This window comes from Pundamilia nyererei, unplaced genomic scaffold (assembly GCF_000239375.1).
Source record: "Pundamilia nyererei isolate P.nyererei 1_Seehausen unplaced genomic scaffold, PunNye1.0 scaffold00040, whole genome shotgun sequence".
NCBI classification, from domain to species: Eukaryota; Metazoa; Chordata; class Actinopteri; order Cichliformes; family Cichlidae; genus Pundamilia; species Pundamilia nyererei.
Window position 1 is genome coordinate 630,743 of NW_005187441.1, and position 23,850 is coordinate 654,592.

General features: G+C 40.4%; 2 protein-coding genes across 2 annotated transcripts; one reads left to right on the forward strand and one right to left on the reverse strand.

Annotated features, from left to right (window-relative positions):
* The first annotated feature begins 10,013 nt into the window (after window positions 1-10,013).
* LOC102206458 (uncharacterized) lies at window positions 10,014-12,838 on the forward strand. Its single transcript, XM_005730893.1, has 4 exons — window positions 10,014-10,311; window positions 11,091-11,390; window positions 11,475-11,623; window positions 12,518-12,838. The coding sequence occupies exons 1-4, from the start codon at window positions 10,221-10,223 to the stop codon at window positions 12,626-12,628; spliced, it is 651 nt and encodes a 216-aa protein (XP_005730950.1). The 5' UTR covers window positions 10,014-10,220; the 3' UTR covers window positions 12,629-12,838.
* Window positions 12,839-13,636: 798 nt separating this feature from the next.
* fastkd2 (FAST kinase domains 2) lies at window positions 13,637-23,738 on the reverse strand. The gene is made up of 12 exons (XM_005730894.1): window positions 23,548-23,738; window positions 22,694-23,343; window positions 22,493-22,596; window positions 22,285-22,393; window positions 21,942-22,065; window positions 20,463-20,602; window positions 20,170-20,342; window positions 19,732-19,889; window positions 19,421-19,657; window positions 16,078-16,174; window positions 14,467-14,581; window positions 13,637-14,081 (listed from the first exon to the last, which is right to left on the reverse strand). The coding sequence occupies exons 2-12, from the start codon at window positions 23,312-23,314 to the stop codon at window positions 13,956-13,958; spliced, it is 2,004 nt and encodes a 667-aa protein (XP_005730951.1). The 5' UTR covers window positions 23,315-23,343; window positions 23,548-23,738; the 3' UTR covers window positions 13,637-13,955.
* Between the last annotated feature and the right edge of the window lie 112 nt (window positions 23,739-23,850).

Here is a 23,850-nt window from a genome sequence, read left to right on the forward strand (position 1 = left end):
GCTACTCAGCCACGAACTTAACCCAGAGATGCAGTCAATAGGCGCTTGCGCTCCCTTGCTGAGCTGCCGGGGTATTAGTGAATGAGATTTGCCAAGAGGCAGTCACACAAGCACCCACACACACACACACACACGTTATTTTGTGAGATTAAGCCTGTAGGTTTGACTAACCGTCCGGGGATTCTCTCAGAAAAATGTGTCAATCCACTTTTACCGCACAGAGCACGGCTGTTTTCACTCACTGCGCTGTAGGTCACTGCAGTTACTAACTGAAACTCTAGATTCCTTCAGTGTCCTACATGAACCCTGATGTTAGCACGCACAAAAAAAGGAGGAAAAAATGGAGCAGCCTGCCAAGATCAGTCGGTACAGTAATGCAGAAACTGAAGCCAAGCGTTGTGAAAAAGTGACTTCCAGACATTGGCAAAGGACGCGAGGATAGGAAGACTGACCTCAGTGTTTCCAGGCTGTCGTATTTCATATGACATCAGCTCCACTGAACAATATTTTATAGGTTCTCATGAACCCCTCTCATCTGTCTTCTTCCTCCATATGCTACTTCTCTCCTTCAACTCTCTTCCTCACAGGTGTTTCTTTGACTTCCAAAGTCTTTTTGGCAGCCTGTATAATTGTGAAGTAAGTGTCACGGGGATGTGTGGTGAGCCCTGTGGCAATGAGACAAGGACAGGCTGCTTTCCAGTCCTTTTATAAGTACCACTTGCAGAGAGTAGTTACTTACTAAAAAGACATGAGCTGGGGTAACTTTCATGATTACGGAGGAGGGTGTAGCTACAACATCTGAGAAGGGAAAGTAGGCTACAGTGCATATTTAATGGTAAAGCAGGACTTTTAAGCCCCAGTTTTTGCTGCGCTGCTTGTTTGCTGCTTGAACAGAAACACTTGAAAGAGTTGGAGCATTTCAATAATGTAGGGGTGCATCTGTTTCTGCTTTTACTGTATGCAATGCAAACAATATCCTTACTTAATATAAACTAGTGGGTTCCATTTAACTAATGCCTATGTGAACTTTTTGCCCACAAACTGAGCAGCTTAGCTGTAAATACATGTTTCGTTTAATAACTTTTGCCTGACTGTACAGAACTCTTCTGCAACAGCAGAGACTTGTGAGTCTGTTAATGTTTAACTTTAAATTTATAATTTAGTAGTGCTGTAATCATGATGTTATTTATGTTGTGTTTAGACTTTGATTTCTCAGGATTTGTACTGCGGTTTTAGTGTTTGTGAGAGTTCAGCTTAGCAACAAGCCACCAAATGTTCACAATTATTATAAACCCATTGTTCTTGTACTCGTGCAGCGTATGGGTCACAGGAACAGAAGAAAACCTGAGTTTATGGTCTCTTAACACCAAATTTAAATATTGCAAAACTTTCTAAAAACTAATTAAGCTATTCATAGTGATACTTTCCAAGTCTATGCAACCACTTTGTCAGGTAAACCTGTTCAACTGCTTGTTAATGCAAATAGATAATTGGCCAATCACATGGTAGCAGCTGGATGCATTTAGGCATGTGGACATGGTGACGATGCCCTGCTGAAGTTAAAACTCTGCAACAGAATGAGGAAGAAAGGTAATTTAACTGGGTTTGACCATAGCAGTTGATGCCAGACAGACTAGTCTGAATGTTTCATAAACTGAAAACAAATACCCAGTGAGTGCCAGTTCTCTGGCTGAAAATTGATGTCACTTGCTATAATCAAGGTAAGCAGAAGCGCGTCTAAACTCACAACGTGTTCAGCTTTGAAGCAGATGGGCTAAAGCAACAGAAGAGCACACTGGGTGCCACTCTTGTCAGCTAAGAGCAGGAAACTGAGGCTACAGTTTACACAGGCTCACCAAAACTGGACAATGAAATAAAACGTAGCCTGGTCGAATGAGTTGATTTCTACAGAGACACTCAGACGATAGGGTCAGAATTTGGCATAAACAACGGATCCATCCTGGCTTGTATCAACAGTTCAGGCTGAAGGTGACAGTATATTGGTGTAGGGGATTTTTTTTTTCCACACATTTTGGGGCCCTGTAGCAGCTGAGGATCATTTAAGCATCATAACCTACCTGAGTGCTGCTGCTGACCAAGTCCATCCCTTTATTACCACAGTGCATTCATCTTCTTACAGCTGCTTCTAGCAGGATAACACGCGATGTCACAAAGCTCAGAAACTATTTTACTTGCTCATCTGATATCAATCTACATGCATTTAAGTTTTTTATTGCTATCAACTCTATTCTGATTTTCTGTTACATTTTAATGTTATTATTCCTAAATTATTATTTTAATTCTACAGCACTTTGTGAGTACATGTCTGTGAAAAGTGGTCTATAAATAAACTTCAATTCAATTAAGATATTTAAGTGATTCAGGGCTGTATTTAAATAAAGTTAAATGTTATTTGATGCATGCCCCCTGGTAAATGCAAAGTACGTTCTTTTATACTAAAACATCATTAAGCAACAAGGTCTCAACTGTCCGCCTCTCTGTCTCCCTTGGGTGTGCGGTGTTGCTGTTATTTAATAATTTTGAGGCAACGAGTTTGCATTTTCTTTTAATATGAAACCAACTTATCAGATTTTAACAGTGTGTGTTTGGAGCAGAATACTATTTGGAGCTCAAGTGGATGACAAATTAAATCGCGTGCATGCCTGAGTTTGGAATATATTTTCTATTTGCAGCAAGATTTTGTTTTTTTCCAATGCTTCAGACATACCACAACTGCCACTGTAACCATACACACAAATCTGACACTCCATCACAATGCAAAGCCATCCTTTACCTCCCAAAGGAGACTCCAAGAAAGAACACTGTATCTGCTGTAACTACATCCTTGGTTTTCTCTGACAGTCTTATAATGCCAATATTGTTAGTGTTTTCAAAGTGGTAAATAAACCCAGATCCTCAGTGGATTTCCCTGGTATGTAACCCGGAGGTCGATGGTTAGAAAGCAACTGTACAAGCAGGCGTGCGCTCCTCCAAACAGAGGCAATCTAAACATTTCAGGCCCAAAAGGAAGGCATTTCACAGCTGGGTGAAGGGACACAGTGCAGATGAAATTTGTTTGCATTTGCGTGCGATGCTTCAAACCTCTAAAACCACATCTATGCTGAACAGTTATCAGCTAGAATGCAAACAAACACATCAAGCCTGCATGCACGTGACCACGAGGACACGCACGCTGCTGTCACGGCTTCATGAGAACCAAGTGAACTCTGATCAGACGGGGAGAAGAGAGGAAACACTGAATGGCTCTGCTGATGTTTATCCCAGGCTAGAAATCATGCTGCTAAAAGATTTGACTGTTTAATTTAATTCACTTGCAAAATTGTGAATTGCTTTCACATGCACTGAGTAGGAAATAAATCCACCTTCTCCTTCCATATGTAATTTTTAGGGCAGACAGATCATACGTCACTCCAAGTCTGCACTTTGCACAGTATTCATACTACTCCCGCTCGTCTCAAGCATTTTTTGTTGTCTTCTTGTCTAAGAGGCATTATGAACTTCTAAAGGCTGTCCATCCACACAGACCAGCCATCTCATCCATCAAACAGTCCCGTGACTGTTGTGGCCTTTGGAATCACCCTAAGATACGATATTATCACACTACTTCACTCCCGATACAATATATTTGTGACAGCATTTTGCAGAGAGTATTGCAGTAAGATATATTGTGACTTATCTTTTTTAAACTGCAAGATATGTGCTCAAAGTTAAACTTTGTCAATATCTGTTTTAATCAATAAGATGAATTTCTCTCACTAAAACCTGCCATAAATGTTGCCATAAGATGGATCTGATATCAGTCTGTCGTTGAATGGTGTCAAGTTGGCAATTACAAGCAATTTGTTTCTGATAATACAGCAATACACGTGTCCAACACCCTCAAGATCTGGGCAACCATTTAATCACCACAAGTTGCAATCGGTTGCAGAACGTGAAAAATATCAAACAAGCTCCACCCCAAATGCCCCCCCCATTACACAATGCAACGTAAAGTTAACAAAGCAGTGAAATAAACCATCTGCAGTACAGTTAAGAGGGGAGGCGGGGTCGCCACCAGCCACCCAGCTGTGAGAATCAGCCACCTGCCATTGTCAAAGTCATAGTGATTAATAGCTGCATAAGCTGCTTAAACAAATTGTACAGTAAAAGAGGCAACAACAAAAAGACAATTAATGACTGAAGGATACAAAAGGCTAAACACGTATCATAGCAGAGCAGATGAAATATCGGAAATAGGTCAGGAAAGAGGCTCTGTGACCATAAAGACTAAGTAGTTATATAGACTAACCAGAGTAGCATGGTCTCAGTGACTTGCCCTTTGAAACAACAAAAGTTGGCAACTTCATCTGATTATTAAGCATCTGCCCGCTTATCGAATAATGCAATGCAATCTTTTTTTAACAATCCCAGGAAACTTACCCTTTTTGCCCACTTGGCTATAAATAACAATGGTTTCAAAAATCTAAAATCTGCCATATAGATTAAAAAACATTTGAGAAAAAAGATCTGATGCAGGATTTACAACAAACTCGTCAACATCACACGCTGACATGCTTTGGCCTCAGGAACAGCCACAGTCTTGCCAAACACATCGACAGTTACAAAGCAAAACACATCATGACTTACTGAAGCCCCCTCCCCCTTCAATAAGTGAAGGGGTCCAAGTGTTTCCCGAGAAAAGGCATCGTCAGATCAAATACAAAGTTCGGTTTAGATAAATCAAGCTGCTGCTTCCTTGACTTGTGATTGATGGAATATAGCGTGAGCTTCAGCGCCTCAGAGTGCGCTTTTCCTTTAAGAGCTGAAATCCCACCAGAACTGACCCGTACTAAAAATGCATACTCGTGATACTGCACTCATCCATTAGCACAGATAAGACCCAACATGGAAAAGAGATACGACTGTAGGTCAATTATAGCTGTGTATTTTGTCTGTGCACTTGAGCTGCCGAACGAGGACCAAGACCACGCACTGCCCGAGAGGAGAGCAGGAGGAGAGGCTGATGCCCTCCTTCTGCCTCCTCCAATCAGTAGTACAGCATACAGGGAGCAGGCTGCACTGTCTATGTGCTGCTGTAGCACAGGTGGGCTACAACAGCTGAGTGCTGAGCTTTGAGATAGTAAGAGTCTATGCTTGTTTTAAAGCATGCAAGGCCTTGTAATCAATTTCCATGTAAGAGAATAAAAAACAATCGACAAAAGAAAATATGATCAGAATCTCAGTTGATTTCCAGCCAAAGAAAGCACTGACACAAGTCTCTACATTTATATAAAGGCTAACAGGCACAGCCTCTTGCTATCTGGAACAGCAGAGTGTTTGCAGGCTGCAGACAGGCTGGCTAGCCATTTGTCTTTGTCTGTAAATGGAAGGGGCAGCTGTCACCAAAGGTCAGCAAAATGTTACCAGAACAAGGCCCTATAGAGGATAAGCCCACGTGCCTGCAACAAGGAGGGGGGACACACCCAAGTGAAATGAGACCTACACACTTTCTCCTTCTGCGCATTCACTCAAATGCAACACACCCACAACAAGGCATCCTGCTGGGATCATTGGGCAAGTCTCCGATGCAGCTGGTGGCCTTTTCAAGTTTACTCTGGGCTGTCCAACCCGAGCAGTGGTGCCTCTTACTGGCGTGGTTACATCGGGTTACAGTCTTCCCCTCCAGCTCTCCATCAGGGTCAGCTGAAAGATACGTTTGAAGTGGCATCCACCCCGCCCGACCCTCCATTACCCACTTACACCTGCGGCTGTAACACAACCTGGGTAAACTTACACCATCTTTGAGCTTTCGTGCAGGGAAGTTTCCTGCTCGGGGACACGGGTGAGTGGATGGATGGATGAGTCGCAGCTTGCACGACAGACCCAGAAAAGTGCTGACAGACAAATGGACGAGCATGCAAGAGATGGTAACACACACACATACACGCCAAGAATAGCTTTCAAAACTTTCCCGTCTCTGGAGATCAATCCTCAAGCCTGAATTTTCTTTGACAACTGTTATTCCCATCTAATCAACTATATCCTGGGGAAATCAAGCAAAAAATAAAAAAGGCTGAAAAGCAGCAGAGGGACAGCAGGGGAAAAACATAAGAGGTTTCCCCCCCCCCTTCATCTTTGGCAAAACAAGACAGCATGGACCAATAGGAAAACGTGTTTTATGTTCTATATTTTTGTTGGAAGCTGATGGTTTTTCTAAAATATAACCTTCTCTCTCACTATGTCCTGTTTTTCTCCAAAAAGACAGCTTGCACTGCAGTTAAAGAAAAAAAATGCTTTAAAACAAGGATAGTAAAAATGACACAGTACCTTAAAACATGGTTTAAAATTTAATCCACAACTGGTGGGGTTTTTTTTATTACTAAGCAGTATGCTATACTGCCAATACACTGTGGCTTTGGAAGCAAGTTTACCATCTCATAGTACAACATGAAAGTCTGCATTAATTTTCTCTTGACACAAGCCTTTGTGTTAGAACACCTCCTTTTGTTTATAGTTATGACTTTGACATGAATAATAACACTGAATTAAACAGGTTGTGTATGTTTTTTGCTGCAGCTATAAAAAAAAATGTGGCTGGCCACCCAAAACATCCAAAACAACAGAACAAATATCTTTTGGGCCTTCCATTTTACATAACCAGCTGATAATTAAGTTCTCCAGAAGCACATTCATAACAGGAAACAGAGCCTCAGTTGAACTGCCCAAAGGAATATGCTGGGTTTTCCAGATGTGTTTTGGACATCATTCATTTCAGGACTGCTTTTGTGTCACTGACATGACAAGGGAGTGAAATTTGACTCTGGTCTGCTGCCAAAAATCCCCATCCTTAAAGGCATATATGTGCCTGACAGCGAGAAACCAGAAGTCCAGTAGTTATTTTCAACTCATTGACTGCACTGTAAGCAAACGGCCTGCATTGTTGCTGCACTGTCTCAATGCCCGGAATAATAGTACTTCCAGTCTAGTGCTTTGTGGATGCAAATCAGGCGTGCCTTAAGGACACAAGCGGTCTATTATAAAGACTGTCGGGGGGCTGCTTTAGTGGCTCATTTTGGAAAAGAAAAATGCTGCTTGTTTTTGTTGTGTGTTCAGAAAAAAACAAGGGAAAAAAGCTGTCCTCAATTGGCTTTGGTAACATGCTTTTTTTTTTTTTTTTTTTAAAGAAAAAGGCATACGTCTGCCAGCCAGCCTCTGCCAATGACCTTTGAACCTTCCCAGTCAACGGTTCATTATCTTTGCACTACTAGCATCTGGCTGCAAGCTAATTGTAAGAGTAAAAATTCAAAGCCATGCGTGCGAAAAGGCTTGTTATGAAGCTAAATTAGTGTAAGCACAACATGTGTCTGAGCTTTAACTTTTCCCACAGACTTCAACTAAGACTCCACGAACAGTGCTAGTTTTTTTCCCCCTTCATCCCCCCACCCACACACCAAGGTGTCCACTAGCTAAGGTGGATGCTAGCATAAAACTGGCGATAGCCACTGGTCAAACTGGCTGCATGTTTTATCCAATCTGCTGCCGGCGGCGTCACCCAACAAAGGGAATTAAAGCTGTGCCCATGAGCTGCAGTGGGGAGGGAGGCGACAATGGGCTGAAACCAGCAACAATAACACACCTCTCCCCCTCATTTTACCTGGTTTTAGGTAAACTATCGTATTTCATTAGGGGGAAAAAAAGAAGATAAAAACATTAGCGCGACAATACCGTCGGCCATTGTAGCCTCCTCCCCGCTAAACAGGGTGGAGACTAGCCACACATCTTTCTGTTCAGCTGAAGGCAGAGGATGAAAATGAGGCTGGAAATACCTGTAGACGTCCACGACAGAGGCGCAGGGTTCAGCTTTGGCAACAAAACATCACACCAGTAACGGGCTCGTGTTCAGCTGGCACTCCCATTTAAAAAAAAATGCGGCTCTTTTCCCAGTCGGCGCAAACGCCGCACACCCTTCCTCCCCAAGAAAAGCAGCGTTCAATGGCCGCATAAAGGGGGGGGGCACACAAACCTCCCCCCTCCCATTCAAACAAACGCCCTACCACAACAAACACTTTAACAAACAGCTAACGACGCATTCACAAGTGAATGTCTTCTTTCCCAATATCTAGCGGTTCATCTTATAAAGAAGTGCGTCCGTTCCCTTTCCCCGAGGATACAGTCTAGGATGGGCTGGAAACATTAACTGACATTTAGGTTTTTTTATTCCCTACCATGGTTGACATTTTCTCTGTATAAGTTAATAAGTTAGAAGTGAAGGAAGGGGAGGGGGATATCATTTTTAAAATGCCAGAGTAGCGAGGTAGGGAATAAAATCCACTTACAGTGAAACAGGATTCACAAAGAGGCTCCTCTCCTCTGGTCTGCGCTCCAATGGGAGTAAACGTCCACAGCGAGAGGGGAAACTCCTGATATGTGTATTTATCTATTTTTAAATAAAATCTATTTAAATTCCGCCCATTATCCTCATCTTTTTTTCCACGCGTTGCCCTCGTCTACACGAACACACAGAGTCCACTACTCTATCCCCTTTTTCCATTCTTCTCAGCCGGAGACACGCTGCGCGTCTCCGTCGTTTCCTGTCCAGCCCAGGATCCAGCGTTGCCTTCAGGATCTACCGGGAATATTGTGGATTAGAGATGACGAGGAATGGCATAGCTAAAAGGCAGACGAAAGGAGACACGATAAGCTCCTCTGTTTGGCCAATAAGCATGGTTTTATGCTTAATTCTTCAATATAAAGTTATCATTTGCCCCTAAATTAAAAATAAATAAATAAAAATGACAAGCTATACAGTTTTGCTTTTCCAGGGTCGGTCACTAAAGTATTATTATTTACAGATTGTAAAGGCAACATCAGCATTCAAGAGCTATTAAATAATAATAACAATGATACTAATAATAAATATTATAATAATAAAATAATTACGCTTTTCAGTGCGTCTGAAGAGAAATTCAGGTGAAACATCTAAAAGTCTGAGGCGGCCACAATGCACCGATTTAATTGTACCCACCTAAAGCCGCCACGACCACCACCATCAGACATAGGGGGCATGTTCCAGATTAGGGGATTATTTTTATCCATATGGATGTATTACATTCCCAATCCGTCCACCCTTCCAGCCTCTCAGTCATCTTTTGAGTTAAAATTCCTAATTCATGTGAATATTGTCAAACAAAATAAATAGTTACCATTGTGACATTACCGCCTATTAATGCCTAGAAGCTATGCTTATCTGCATATACAAAAAGAAAAGCAACTTAATAACTATTTCCCATAACCTGTTACGCTGGAAGAAGATTGTGGTCGGATTTAAATGTTATGTGGCCATCTAGTGGACAAGAGAATGCATTGCACCTAAATTACAGCTTCTGTGGATGTGCGGCTTTTTAAATAAAATTAATCTCAGGTTTTGGTAATCCCTTTTAGGAAACAGTTACAATGTACTGACAAGAAACCTGTATGGCACAGCACATTCACACGTTTTTTTCCCTCCTTAAAACAGTAACTGTGTCACTGACTGTGCCATACACAGACTGTGACTCATACAGTGTACAGACTTCTCCTAAGTGCCTTTTTCTCTGCCAGTCAGCCTTTCCTGTAATCACACTTTGGCTCTCACACGAACCACTTCAGTACCTGCCAGTGCATTTTAATTAAAAAAAAAAATCCTGTTCAGTAAATTTTCTCAGGTGAAACAAGGTCATCGCACCATTGAACGCTCCGCCTTCACAAGAGGAGCAGCACAAGTCTTATTAAAATCTGAACTGTAGTAGGATAATGTTAACACCCGTTCCATGTTATTGTTTAAAACACAAAACCTGAGTTTAGCTCGCTCTACACGACCAACAAGATAAAATAAAGCACGCTGATGGCATAAAAGGTCAGAAACTGGGAAACAGCAGAAACTTCAGTGGAGGAGGCGGGTTTTTTTTTTCTTTTTTTTCGCCACAGGATGTTTTCTGTCAAGAGAGGGTGTGTTTGTGAGCCTCAGTCACTGCTGCACTGTGTGGGAGCGTTTTTAGTCAGAAGCAGAGAGGATAGAAGGCATTGCAGTCAAAAGAACACGTGCGTGATGTTATCGGAGTAACGGATCAGATTTTTTTTTGTGCAGGTTCGCTTGGAGGAGCTCGGAGGTTTTAGGTGATGAGGGGAAGCCTTGGGGGCATCATTCTACTGGAGGCAAATTCCCGCTCTTGCTGCAGAAAATGAGGATTTCATGGATGTTCATGTGCCTTCTGGTTTGCAAGTCGTCGCATGGTACTCAGGATCAAAGTGACTCCAAGTGTGATTGGAGCGGTAAGCGGACTTTATTATGATTACACCATGAGCATTATTATTATTAATTATTGCAGGTTGATCTGTGCATACGTAGGGACAACAAAATTGCTTGTTTTCATTTGTAAACACTGAGGTTCAAACTCTGAGTACTGCAGTAGTACTTGAGTATTTAATGCCTTTAGATTGCTGAACTACATCAGTTGTGTAAGTACATATCCTGGCTTGAGATTTCAGCCGCTCTCGAGTTTGTTTTGTTTTGTGGTTAAGACACATAAAACACATAGGGGTTAAATTTAAAAACAACACACATTTATCCGTGTGGCGCCCGAGATCGTCCTTAAATCGACAAATGCCGTAGTTCAGAAAGCGTGTGTTTCAACATATATCCATGCAACAGATGGATACGTCACCAAAACTGCATGTGGTTCATGTGTTACAGTGCTAAATGTGCGTCTGACTCAAGGCTGCCATTTGTATCACACATCTTGTTTTTCATGTGAAATGTGAGTTTGGCCGAAAGAGGTAAATGTGCTGATATCAAACAAATTCCATGCGGGGGAGGAGCTGCTCTGAAATGACTGGTTTCAAAGCCTGAATTTCAGTAAGGGGAATTAAATGCAAATGTCTGAATCTTTGCAGGAGCTCTGGCTCTATGAAGCCTCTGCCAAGCGTTTGGTGCTGGTTACTGGCGGTACTTTTCCAAGCCTTAGATCAAGTTAACTTTTTATTTTAAAGTATAACATGCCATGTGTAACAGGCATTTATGATCACACAAATTCTCACAATTGTCTCTCCAGGATTGACGCATCATGACTCTCCAGATGACAACGTGACTGTAACGTGCCCGTTGATACTGCCCGAGGATGAAGAAATTTTGTTTTACCTAATGAAAAATAAAACCATGATTTATAACCATACGTGCAAACAGAATTGCACTGGGATGAAGTGGGACGCTGTGGAACTGCACAAAAATGGATCAAATTGGTTTTTCACAGTCAAATTAGGACACAGTATCAGAGAACTGTACAGATGCAACATCACAAGGACGTACCCTCCTCCTCTTACGAAAAAAGATGGCGATCCTGTGCTTGTAATAGGTAAAAGAGTCCTAAAAAAGGTTTTAAACAGTCTGTAATTCATAGTGCAGTACACTAAACACTTCCTGAATATGCTTCTTGCAGAATTCCCTCACCAGTGCCCGAAACCCCCACGCAATCCCACAAGAGTCGCACCAAACACATGCCAAGAATTTCCATGGATTTGGATAATGGTGATTGCAATTGTCAGTATCTACGGTGTAACAGTCACCATCATTGCACTGTTTAACTGGGTAAGATATCCTTGATCCACAAGGAAGAGAAAAAATAGAGCTCGAAACAGTCGTTTGTAGCAAATTATCTTAATTTTTACTGAAGCCTGACCAATACTGCAATTTTATGAGTGAAAATGTACTTTCTTTACATGTAAATATACACAACGGCAACGCCAAAACAAGGAAACATTGAGGTTTGCTAGTCTGCCACGCACAAACACTGACGACCCATTTGAATCTGCTCCGATGCTACTCTGCTACATGTGCTGCAGACAGCGCTGCAGGTGTTGCAGGGGATGAACTATCATGTAACACTATTTCTAAATGACTATTTCATAAGTGTTTGTTTTAAAGAGACAAAAACAAGTAGATTTTTTTTGTGTCAGAGAAAAAAAAAATACATTGATTTTGATGTATCTGCAACGGCAGATGCATGTGTGTTATATTCACCTAACACACAAAAGACTGGGAGGAGAAACAAATCCCTCGGTATTTAGGTCAGGAAAGATATCAATCATAAAATTCTGCCAAATCAAATACGCAGAGCTTTTCACTGTGGCAACGCTTTGTTAGGGCCGATACGGTCTGCTAACCTTGGCATATTTATTTAATGTTCAACATTTATCGTCTTTTATCAACCGTAAGAGAAACATTTTGTTGTGTTCTTGTTAGTTTTACACATTTCTATACAGCCAATAGACAAATCCTAAGCCTTTTGTACATTTTAGAATCGACTACTTTTTGTCAGATTTTAGGAAAAAAGGCACAACCCTCCCCCCCTGCATAGTATGAAGAAGATTTTTTTTTCTTTAAAATGTTCAAATTGAAGGTGTTCTCCATTAACATGGTATGACATTCGTTTCCCTTTCCGTCTCTGAGACAGTTGCTCATCTCTCTTCACGTGTCTTGCAGCTCAAGTTGAAGAACACAGAAAACCAGAGTGACTACATGAACACAAAACCCAGAGCGCCCAGGGACCGCAAGAAGAAAAAAGGTCTTCAGAATATACAAAGACACTTCTAATGACTTCATCGGATCATTTTGCACAGCTTTAGTTTAGACCTAAACATTCAGGCTGTCCTCGCTGTAGCTTATTTTTGTCAAACACATAATTGTGAGGTTTGTTTTTTGTGTTTTCATATTTCGTTGTCAACACTGTAGTAAATCTGTACCTACACAGCAAAAGTAGCATTTTTCTGTAAAGCAATGGCTGTATTAAAACTAAAAAAACAACAACACACACACACTCTGGGTTTCTGGTTTTGCTCACTTCCTGTTTCAGTTACTAAGTCTGCCTGTCTCTTTTTCTCACACACACACACACATACATGTAATTGGGAACCCCTATCTTTGTGGTCGAAACAGAAGGTGGTGTCTGATTGAGGGGACTTAACCACATTTGAAGCATAAATGAATGTGCTACAGTATGGACGCTCAATCTGTTAAAGAGAACTCACAAAACCGCAGTATCAAGAATCTAAATGTCATGCGAGCTGTTATTAAAGTGTTTGACTTCTCTTTCACTTCAGCGAGCTCTTACATCTCTCTCAAAGAGCTGATATCGCCGGAGCTGATGAAAGCCAGTTACTTGAAACAATAACAACGTGCACAATTTCCTGCCTTCCTCGCTCTTAGTTTTTCCTTTTTTTTTTACCCGTCGTGCACTCTGCAGATGTAGCAGCTTCAAAGGGACGCCACCTTTACCTTGCTCACCTTGCACTTTCTGTGCAGTCACTGCAGGCGCTCGCACCGGGTTTCACTGGTTTTATTCAGTAGCAGGGTTTTACGCAACAGCTACCGCAAGCATGAGCGAGATAGACATAGTTTCTGTTAGGCCTTGAAACAATTTTTAGGGCTTTAAGCAATGATTAAAAACGAATGCTGACTATAAAAGTTTTTTTTTTTACCTCCCACACACTCAATTCTCCTATGAAGAAGGGCACCCTTTAAAAAAAAACTGGAGGCGTAAGCACAGAAAAGTTCAGGTTTTCAGTAAAAACTTATCTGAAATCTGCAAAGTTACTTTCATGCAACCAGAGAATCACTTTTAACTCTTTTCAGCATCTTTTTAATTAAAAAACAAAAACAAAATGATGTCCTACTATGTGCACACAGATGAAACAATCTACTAATGGACACAAAAGAGTTTTACTCTTAATTTTGAACGACCGTTCAAAGTGTGTATTTGCTCTTCACGTGTCCCTCATCTTTCTTTAGCTAAATGCATCCAAAGCTAAACAGTCATTTTAAAAACTTTCATATATTTTCTCCTTCTTAAATACTAACACAAAACCTGTCTGTCATCATGAGGATTAGCCTCTTTCCTTCCATTTAACGCTGACATCTGGCTCTAAGATCGCAGGTGCTCCTTTTCATCAGGCTGTGTTTCGGGTCTGTGGTGTTGTGGAAAAATCCGTTCCCTGAGGAAATCTATCCTTGCTTCCTCGGATACAGACTGCAGGTCCTGCTCCGTTACCTGGAAAATAGGATTAGGATCATGTAAATCATCCACTCTGATACTTCTTCCAATACTTGCACTACAATCGAGAGAGAATAATTAAAATCTACAGGGAGCAAATCTGAAGACATAATATTTGAGTTTCTCTTCTTAATTTTAGTAGTTTAAACATATGATACAAGTATAGGAAATAAGAGACCCGAAATCTAATAAACAGGTAATGCAGTGCAGCCATACATTAGCAATGTTCTGCTTTTTAAACAAAATCTAACGGATCCGTCAGATTTGGATATGTAAACACAGGCATTAGTCATGAGCTGCAAAAAGGTTTAGAAGTGAAATAAGCAGAGATTGTGCAAAAATGTGAGTGCGACATTATTTTCTGAAGGTGCCAAAGTCTCACCAGGACAGAGTTATATCCCAGGATCTTCAGGTGGCGAATCTTCACAGCCAGCGGACCACGGGGATTGGACGTGCCGTAACAAAAACCAGATTGCGGTGCATACATTACTGCAATTCTGGGAAATAAAGAGAATGATTTGTAAGCTTTACCAAAAAGAAAAAAAAAGGTCAAAATTTGAATAAAATTACTGGGAGACAAAAATCTGAAAACTGACAGATGGAGAAGATTGTGGGTTTATTGTCACTGATGAAAATCAATGTGTTCTTTCTGACTTTATCTGCTTTACTCAGCATGAATCTGATATTAGGATTTTACTTTTCATTGATGTTGACATCTATTTTTTTCCTTTAATTACTTTACAGATGGTTTATTTAGTCAGTAAAGTCCAGACAAAAAATTTCAACGAAGCAGAATTTAAAAGAGCTGATTCATTTTTAATCAGTAGTTTGACTCAGTTCCAATAAATGAACGCGCCTGTGCTGTATGGAAATAAATAACAGATGGATAGTTCTGATTACGCTCTGATACTTTCAGTAACATCGATTATGTCAGCAGAAACACATAACCTTTACATTGTACCAAAAAACCTATATGCATTTCTTAGACTTCTACCTGTAAAACCCCTCATTATATACATTTTTATGTTTATTTCTATTTATTTATTTTTGGACAATATTGAGGTTGTCTGTCTTTTGACAAATTTATTTTTAGCTGTGCTGTTTTACTGGAAGTAGGTTTTGGCTGCAGCAACACAGTGGAAAAAAAGATGATAAAAAACTTATTCTGCACATTTTACTATAATATGAAGAATATTATAGTAATATAATCCCCCCCCCCCTTTAGAGCTAAACAAAAATAGACATTAAAACATGCATCACCATAAAGAAAGTGGACATTTAAAAAAAAAAAAAGTTCAGATGGGCATAAAAATATCAAAAACGCAAAAAATGTCAATGCAAAGTTAAACTTCTCAAGTTTCAAGCTTCAAGTTTTAATAAAAAATATTAATATTAATCTACATGTATCCTACATGATTGAACACATGCAATTTTAGGAAAGTCTGTAGTCCATGTAAAAAATGTTGAATACAGTAGTTGCACACATTTTTCCAACAACGTGTCCAATTTAAGAAGGTGAAGTTTTCCACAACACATATTTTTCAGTTTCAGCTGCTTATTGCAAAGAAGTGCCTGAAAGCCAAGAATGGAAATATGTTTAAAAGAGGCGGTAAAGTATCGCCTGTAATACATAACGGTGTTCAAAGAGAGCAAACAAAGCATGCACTCCTGCTTGATGTGTTTGCTTTCAAAGACTGCTTTTGAATGCCTGAATGAGGTCTTTACATGCTTGTCTTAGTTTGAAAACGAGATTCATGATGCTTTGCTGCAAGCTCAGTCAGATATTACCAATCACACAATATAGTTACATCAGTGCCCGACACTGGAGGAACAGAAAAGTCCCAACATCCTCTTCAACTACCTTCATTTCAAAAAATGTTGCATAAGCACAATTAAATCAAGAACAATATGAGGAACTTAAACACGACTTTACGTGCGTTCGAGACATGCATGCAGTGATGCTGTCAGCAGCAAGCTCATGCGGATATCTTACCGCTCACTGCTCTCTGCTGGAGAACACCCTTCCCCTCCACCGCTGCGTGCTTCACACACAGAGGTTTGGTTTGGCGTAGGTTTGGTTACAGCAGCGTCTGGGAGACAGCAGACACAGACGTTTGCTGTCATCACAGTTTCAAAAGCAGGTTAAACCGAGAATATAGAGAAGCTGGTTGTGACAAAAAAGTCAGGGCTTTATGTCTGATGGAAAAAAAAAAACCCAACATGTCAGATACTGAAATTTTCAAATTGAATAGTTTTCTTAGTTTTGTTTTTTACATTTAAGAGAATTTTGAATTTGTGGATTCCGCCACACAGTTCTGTCCCAGACTTTGTAAATATGTTTCTCACTGTTTTGCTTCAAACACTTCTTTAATGACAACCTGCAAGAATTTGGGCCCTGAGGAGACAACATACTGTTGTTTTTAAGAGCCAGTGTTTTTCTGTCTTGCTTAATTTCATCTGCTCAAAGGTTTGGATCCTTTTTCTGTCAAATTTTACTCCAGTTCTTGTGTTTCACTGGCTTCCACTTACACACAGAAGTTAATTTAAGGCCTTCTGTTCGTCTACAAATGAAAGCCTACCGAGGCTCTTAGATCAGCAGGAAATGCTTAGCTGGTGGTGGTGCACTAACATCAAACTTGACATGATCTAATGGGTTTTTGCCATTATGCTGCCATCTACTGAAATCAGCTCCCATTTAAACTCAGGGTTTTATGACTTTCCTCGTTTCTTTCTGCCACTTACTCTGTAAAATCTGATTTAAAGTGACAGCAGTAATGACTCAAGAAGAAATGTCTCCTATCCTTGTTGCGAGCATTTTCAAGTTGCAATTATTTTCTGTATGATCGCTCTCATTCTGAACATTTAGCTTTTTAAGAAACCATCATGGCTCAACATAACAATGAAAGATGGAAAAAACACAACAGAAATAAAAACAACAGAAGTTACAAATAAATAAGAAAAAAAGAACAGAGGTTGAACAAAACAAAATTAAAAAAAAAAACACAATGAAAGTTGAATAAAAACAGAACAGAAGTTAGACAAAACAATAAAAAAAAGTTGACTGAAGTAAAAAAGAAAACAGTAAAAGTCTAATAAAACACAGCATAAGCAAAAAAACAACAGAAATCGAAAAGACATGGGTCAGGTCAAAATTTGTCTTAAAACAAAACTCTATTCTCTGACAAGATGTTAACATAGTTCATGGCTGAGCTCTGCGGTGGCCCAGAGAGGTCAAACATCCTTTAACCAAAACCTGAAAAACAATGTTGAACAAAACACAATGGAAATAGAAAAAAGCAAAAGTTCAATAACACATAACAGAAACTGAAACAAAAACAAGTTAAAAAAACACACACACACACACACACACACACACACACACACACACACACACACACAACGGAAAGTGACAAGAGTACCCCCCCCCTAAGATAACAACAAAAAACACAAAAACAATGGATTTTGAATAAAACATAGTAGGAAAAAAAAATCAAACAAAAGTTGAATAAAAACTGATTGGAAATAAGAAAACACTACAGAAATAGAAAAACAAACAACAGAATTAAGGAAAAAAAAACAAACAAGTCAAATACAAATAGGAAAAAACTACATAAATAAGAAAAAACGAGCAAATTAAAAAAATTGAGAATGTCAATTAGAAAAACACAACAAAAGTAGGAAAAAATATAACTGAAGCTGACAAAAACAATGAAAATAGAGGGAAGACCCCACAATTGAATTGTGGAAAGAAAATCCTAACGTAAGTAGAAAAATACAATGAAAGTTGAATAAAACAGAATAGAAATAAGAAAAACAGAACAGAATTTAATGGAAGTAGAAAAACAAAACAAAACAATGAAAGCTTAATGAAACAGCAAAAGTATAAAAGGCACAACAGAAATAGAAAAAACAACACTATGGCAATAAAAAAAACAAGTTAAACAAAATGCAAGGGAAATGGAAATAAAAACAACAAGTTGAACAGAACACAATAGTAACAGGATAAAAACAATATAGATAGAATAAAAACAAACAGGTTGAAAGGAACACAATGGAAGTCCGAAGAATAGAATGAAAATTAAAAAAAATAACATAAATAGGAAAAAATCAAGAGAACTTGAATAAAAAAAACAATGAAAATAGCAAAAATGAAAATAAGTTGAATAAAACTAACAGAGGTGGAATAAGACCCAACGCAAGTAGAAAGAACAGAGCAAAAGTTAAAAAGACACAATGGAAATATTGAAATACAATAATGGAAGTTGAATAAAACCCAGTTGAAATGGAAAAAAACTACAGAAACAAGGAGAAAAAAGGAAAAACAAAAGACAATGAAACTTGAAAAAAGCGGAACAGAAATGGGCTGAACAGGAGAATGTTCAGGACAGCAGCTTTAACAGCCTCCTTGGCTGAGCTGCAAGTTTCTTCTGGCTGGTGCATGAATACGTTTCTATGTAAAGTGCTCACAATGAGCTCTGTAGAATCATTTGCATTAATGGGTCATTTTGTCTGGAAAGACACATTGTTGCTTTAATTCAGAATCTAAATTTAAATGGGAACCAATTTATGTAGTGAACAGCAAACTGGGTACAAGCCATCACACTGGGCCTTCTTTTTTTATAATGGCCCTTTGAGCCCATCAGTTCCATTATATTCAAGAAAAAATTGATTTTTCTAAAGATGATATCTCTAAAAGTGACCATTTCATACAAAAACACTTTGAAAAGTTGTGTCAAACACAAGGCAGAGAGGCCGGAAATGCCCTCTGCTTTGAATTCACAAAAACGTTCATTATTTTAGTTATCACATTTATTTATTACAATTCAAGCCCGATTTTCTTTACAGCAGTACTTTTTTTATTGTGTAAAACAGCTGACACGTATATTTGAAATTGCACTTCTTCTTTAGGGATTAAACATAGTTACACTTCATTCAAACAACAAAAGGGGAGTTTCACTGGTCTGGACTACTTAGGATCAAAGTGGGCTGCAAGTGGCCCACAATGTAAAATGAGTTTCACATCCCACTCTAGAAAGATTAAACTGTATAGAAGAAAAATCAGCAAGTCTGCATTTAGATTAAACTGCCACTTTAGACTTACCTGTAATTTTTTTGTTTGTTTGTTTTATTTTTTTGCACCATCAAATTTCCATTTGCCTTTTTCGCAACATTTTAATACAGTATGTCAAATACTTTGAGTTTCCTTTATGGATACAATATGTTATAATAATAAAACTGCCTTCACTTGAAAAGCTTTTCTATAGCAAGACAGTTCAAGTATCCAGTATGCTGCTGAAATGTTCATTTTTTAAATTCTTTTCTCAAATTTTTCTTACCTATGAAGTACAAATTCTCCACCATCACCCCCTCCTGTAGCATCATATGCACCTGATCCTCCAGCAGACTCTGCAAGTCCAGCAAGAGCCTCGGGTTGACCGATGGAGTGCTGGGGGTGGGGTCTCCCAGGACTGATGCAGGAACAGTTAGGGGCTGAGGAAGAGGAGGATCGTCAACACGCAGGCACACGTCCACCGTCTGAAACATTCTCTCCTGGCTCTTTGGAAACTTCGAACCTGAGGAGAAAAGGAGCAGGTGAAGACCACAAACCCAGGTGTAAGACAAGAGCAGTCAAAGTGAACTGTTTTACCTGCAAGCTTTTCCAGCACACTGCTCTGCAGAAGCTGCTCCAGTGGTGCGTAAGGGAAGTGGCCCAACAGACAGAGGCAGTAAACGGCCTTCAACAACTCAAACGCAGATATTTTGGGCAAATAGGAGATCAGGACTCGGCTCAGACTATCGAGAAACCTGCAGCAGCAAGAAACCCAACAAAGACAAGCAACAGTAATTCAGTCACAGACGAGGAAAATGTGTTTATTTTACAGTTCAAAAACCAGCAAACTAACAGCTGTGCCTGTTTTCAACTGCGATCAGCCTATTAGCGTTCTACTTCTGCTGCTGTCTGTGTTCGCTGATCGGCCTCGGTGTTGACAGATGTGGGATAAACATGCACACTGTTCTCCCTGAACCTCTACTCCATGTCTACAGCCACAGGGACACATTTAGATGAGACAAATGGTTTACGTACTGTTGTCTTCTGTCCTGCAGATCGTAGCTCAGAGAGGAGTACACCTTGAGGACACAGAGCAGGTCTTTAAGTGTTAGGACGTCAGGGTTGGCGATCACTTTGTCAGCATAAGCATCCATCAGAGCAGCAGGGCAGAAGATGAGGTTCTCGAACACAGACAGAAAGAGAAGCAGCTAAACAGAAAGAAAGAAGTGGAGCAGTAATAAATGCCATGTGTGATGTTTTTAGTTCCTCCTCCTGAAACCTCGTATTTACTATTTGGACAAGAAGGCAGGTCAGAGGATAGTTGTCACCTGTTTGTTGGTCCAAATGTCCAGTGAGGAAGCGACATAGTCCGAAATGCTGGTGAGCAGATGAACGTCTCTGTAGCGGAGCTCCCTACAGGACTGCAGCAATTTAAATATTCTGTTGAAGGGGATACCATGGATGTTCTCTAACACAGAAGTCGGGAGTAGGAAAAGGAAAATCATTAAATTAAATTTAAGGCGCTTTTTTAATTAATCCACAATAAATATAATTCTTGTAATTTCTACAATCATCACCTATTTACAAGCTATTTCTGGTTATTAGCAGGTTCAAATGAAGACTGATTTGACATCACTGTTAATGAAAGTGAAGGTATATATTTTTCTATTTAAACATATTGACTTCAAGAATTTTGCCCATGTATCGGAAGTACTCGTGTTAAATTACAACACAGTGTCGAAAATCTGAAACGCCTCACAGTGTATGCTGTGTTTTGTTTAATAAGCATTTCCAAACACTGACTTTAATGGCCGAGAGTAGAAATTTATCTTATGATGTTTCTTTAAACCAGCAGGATGGTTTATCCATCATCGTCGTCTTCTGTATTGTAAAGTTGGTCCAGGCACTGGTGCAGGTTTCTTTCTCTCATATTTAAGCATTTTATTTTTAATTGACCTACAGCAGTGTATCTTATTGTAGATCACAGCTCTTCTTCTCTCACATCAGCTCCTTTTAAAGTCCACCACAGCAGATAACCTGCCTCCGTCTCACTCTATCCCTACCATCCTCCTGTGTCACAACAACCCTCTGCGTGTCCTCCTTCACTGCATACATGAATCTCCTGTCTGGCAGCTCCATCGTCAGCATCCTTTGTTTCTCCTCTGCACATGCCCAGATCATCTCAGTCTTGTCTATCTAGCTTTGTCTCCAAACTGCTCAGCCTGAGCTGTCCCTCTGATGTGCTCATTTCTAACCCTGTCCATTCTGATCACTCCAAATGAAGATATTATCATTTTCAGGTCGGCTGTCTGTCTTTTTGTCAGAGACACATCATAGCAGGTCTCACTGCTGTCTCATAAATCTTCCCTTTCAACCATTGCTGCTTTCTGACCACAAGTATTTAAACTCATCTATCTTCACTACCTCAGCTCCTTGCATTTTCACCTTTCCACCTGCCTCAGTCTCACTCAAACATGTATGAAAATTTGATTACAGGTAAATAAAGATTAAAAGCTAAGTTGAATAAAGACGACCTGTATTCACTTATCTGCCTGCATTCCTAGGCGGTCGAATCTATTCTTTATCCTTCGTTCAGTTTTTCTTGTCCACCTTCTGTAGGCCAGTCGCCCTGTTTCCTGTGCTTTAATTGTTTGTTCTCTTCTGTCACTTCACCTTTCAGGCTCTCACTAATGTAACCTAGACCCCATCCAAGCCCCCATCTGCTTCATTCCCACCACCAACAACATCTAGACGCTGGGGCAGGGTGACACTGTCTGGACATTATTTTCTTGTGGAGAAGGATTTACCCGTGATTTTTTTACTGCAGACATCCAGCAGTGGCTTAGAGAAGAAGCCCATTGTGGCCATAGTGGAAATCATGTATTGGGCGTTGGGCAGGCTGAAGTGGTCTGTCATAGATAAGGCCTTTTTCTGGAGGAAGCACAGACACGGAAAAGATTCAGCAACAGCAGTTTTTAAAACATTAACTACTTTTAAACAATTGTCTGTTAATTCAGCCGTGCATTACACAGGTAAGCAAATATCATGCAAAAAGCACAGCTGAGGGCAGCTGCACACAAGGGCTCAGTCATAAATGTGGAGAATATTTAAAAACAGCGAGACAGAATGCCAAATGAGATCAAAACTAACCTCTAGTTTCCATTTGAGGTCCTTTGGGGCATCTCTTCCCAGCAGACGCATCATGGTCTGGAGAGCCATTACATTCTTTATGCCTGGAAGACGGGCCTCCACCACCAGCCTAAGACGCACAAAAAAATAAAAATCAATGTAACACGTGACTTTATGATACAAGGCATCTTTGAGGCTAGACTTTTTTTTTCTTCCCATGATCTCATACCTCATGCCCTCCTTGAGCGCACGAACATTGGCTCCATCCTCTATTTGCTCCAGGCTGGAGGCCAAGATGGACAGACTCTTCTCATCAAAGTCATTCAGTTTCTCCTGTTAGTGAACAAGAAGACACATTTGAGTGCACAGAAAAAACAAAAACATCACCAAGATGAAGAATAATTTGTGCACGTGGTCGTGGACTGTCTACCTGGCAGGTTCGGAGAAAAGTCTGGACCACTCGGCTACGTTGGGGAACGCCCAGGTTGACCATACTCAGGAGAGAGTAAGTCACGTCCTCGTCGCTAATGTGCACCAGAGTCTTCATGGCCCTCTGCAGCAGCTGGTCAAAAGCGGGATGCTCAAACATCAGCTGCAGCTCGTAGCGGCGCTGCTCATCTGTCATCTTCTTAGTGGTGGCCCACATGTGGGTCAGGCAGTGGCTGACCTGTCGGGCTGTGGGCGAGTACTTGCCGGTGAGGTCTAACACATCTGACAGGGAGCCGCAGCTCTCCAGGAGCTCCAAGAAAGGAGACTTCCTCTGTCTCTCAGCTGATGCTGTGTCAGCAGGTTGAGAGGGAAGACGCTCCCCATCTTCCAGATCATCTCCATGATTGGCTCCCTGTGAATAGAACCTCACTGAACTGACAGGACTCCTAGAAAGCCACGTCTGACTCTGTCTTGGGCTCCAAAGGTGGAAGAACTGTTTATCTGGAGAACACGAGTTCTTGATTGGCGCAGACAACAGGAAGTTGCGCTGTTGCCAAAGAGATCCGCGGCTGCAAAAGCGCAGGCCCCGTCTCATGACCTCCTCTATCACCCATACAGACATGGTTCTTTAATAACACAGAGCGCTAGCAACTATTGAAAAAAATAAACAGAGACAGAGCCAAATAAATTAGAAATAATGCTCTCTTAAATGGCTTGACACTTTACATTCATAGCCACAAATGCTCTTAAATTATGCGTGGCTACCAATGTTGCTTAATTACAAAGTCAACAAGGTCAATAAACTGCCAAGTTATGAAAACATTGACTAGCTGCTTTTAGCTAAGTGATGCTAACCTTAGACGCATACAAACACGTATAACGAAGCGACGCATTGTAGTTTCCAGACCGTGAAAAATCGGAGAGAAACGTAGTTCAGCAAAGAGATAAACAGCTACATGACACCACAGAGTTCATCAGTGCTAGGCCAGTCCAGTCCATTGAAGTTTTCTCACACATGCTAGTAGGCGCCGTGTGCACCGCCATAATTCGTCCCCCCCAACATGTACTGTCAAGATAGTAGAAACCCCCCCCCCCCGCAAATATACAAATTATTAATATATTTCTATTTTAAACGAGCGGAGTAGAAATATGTTTAAC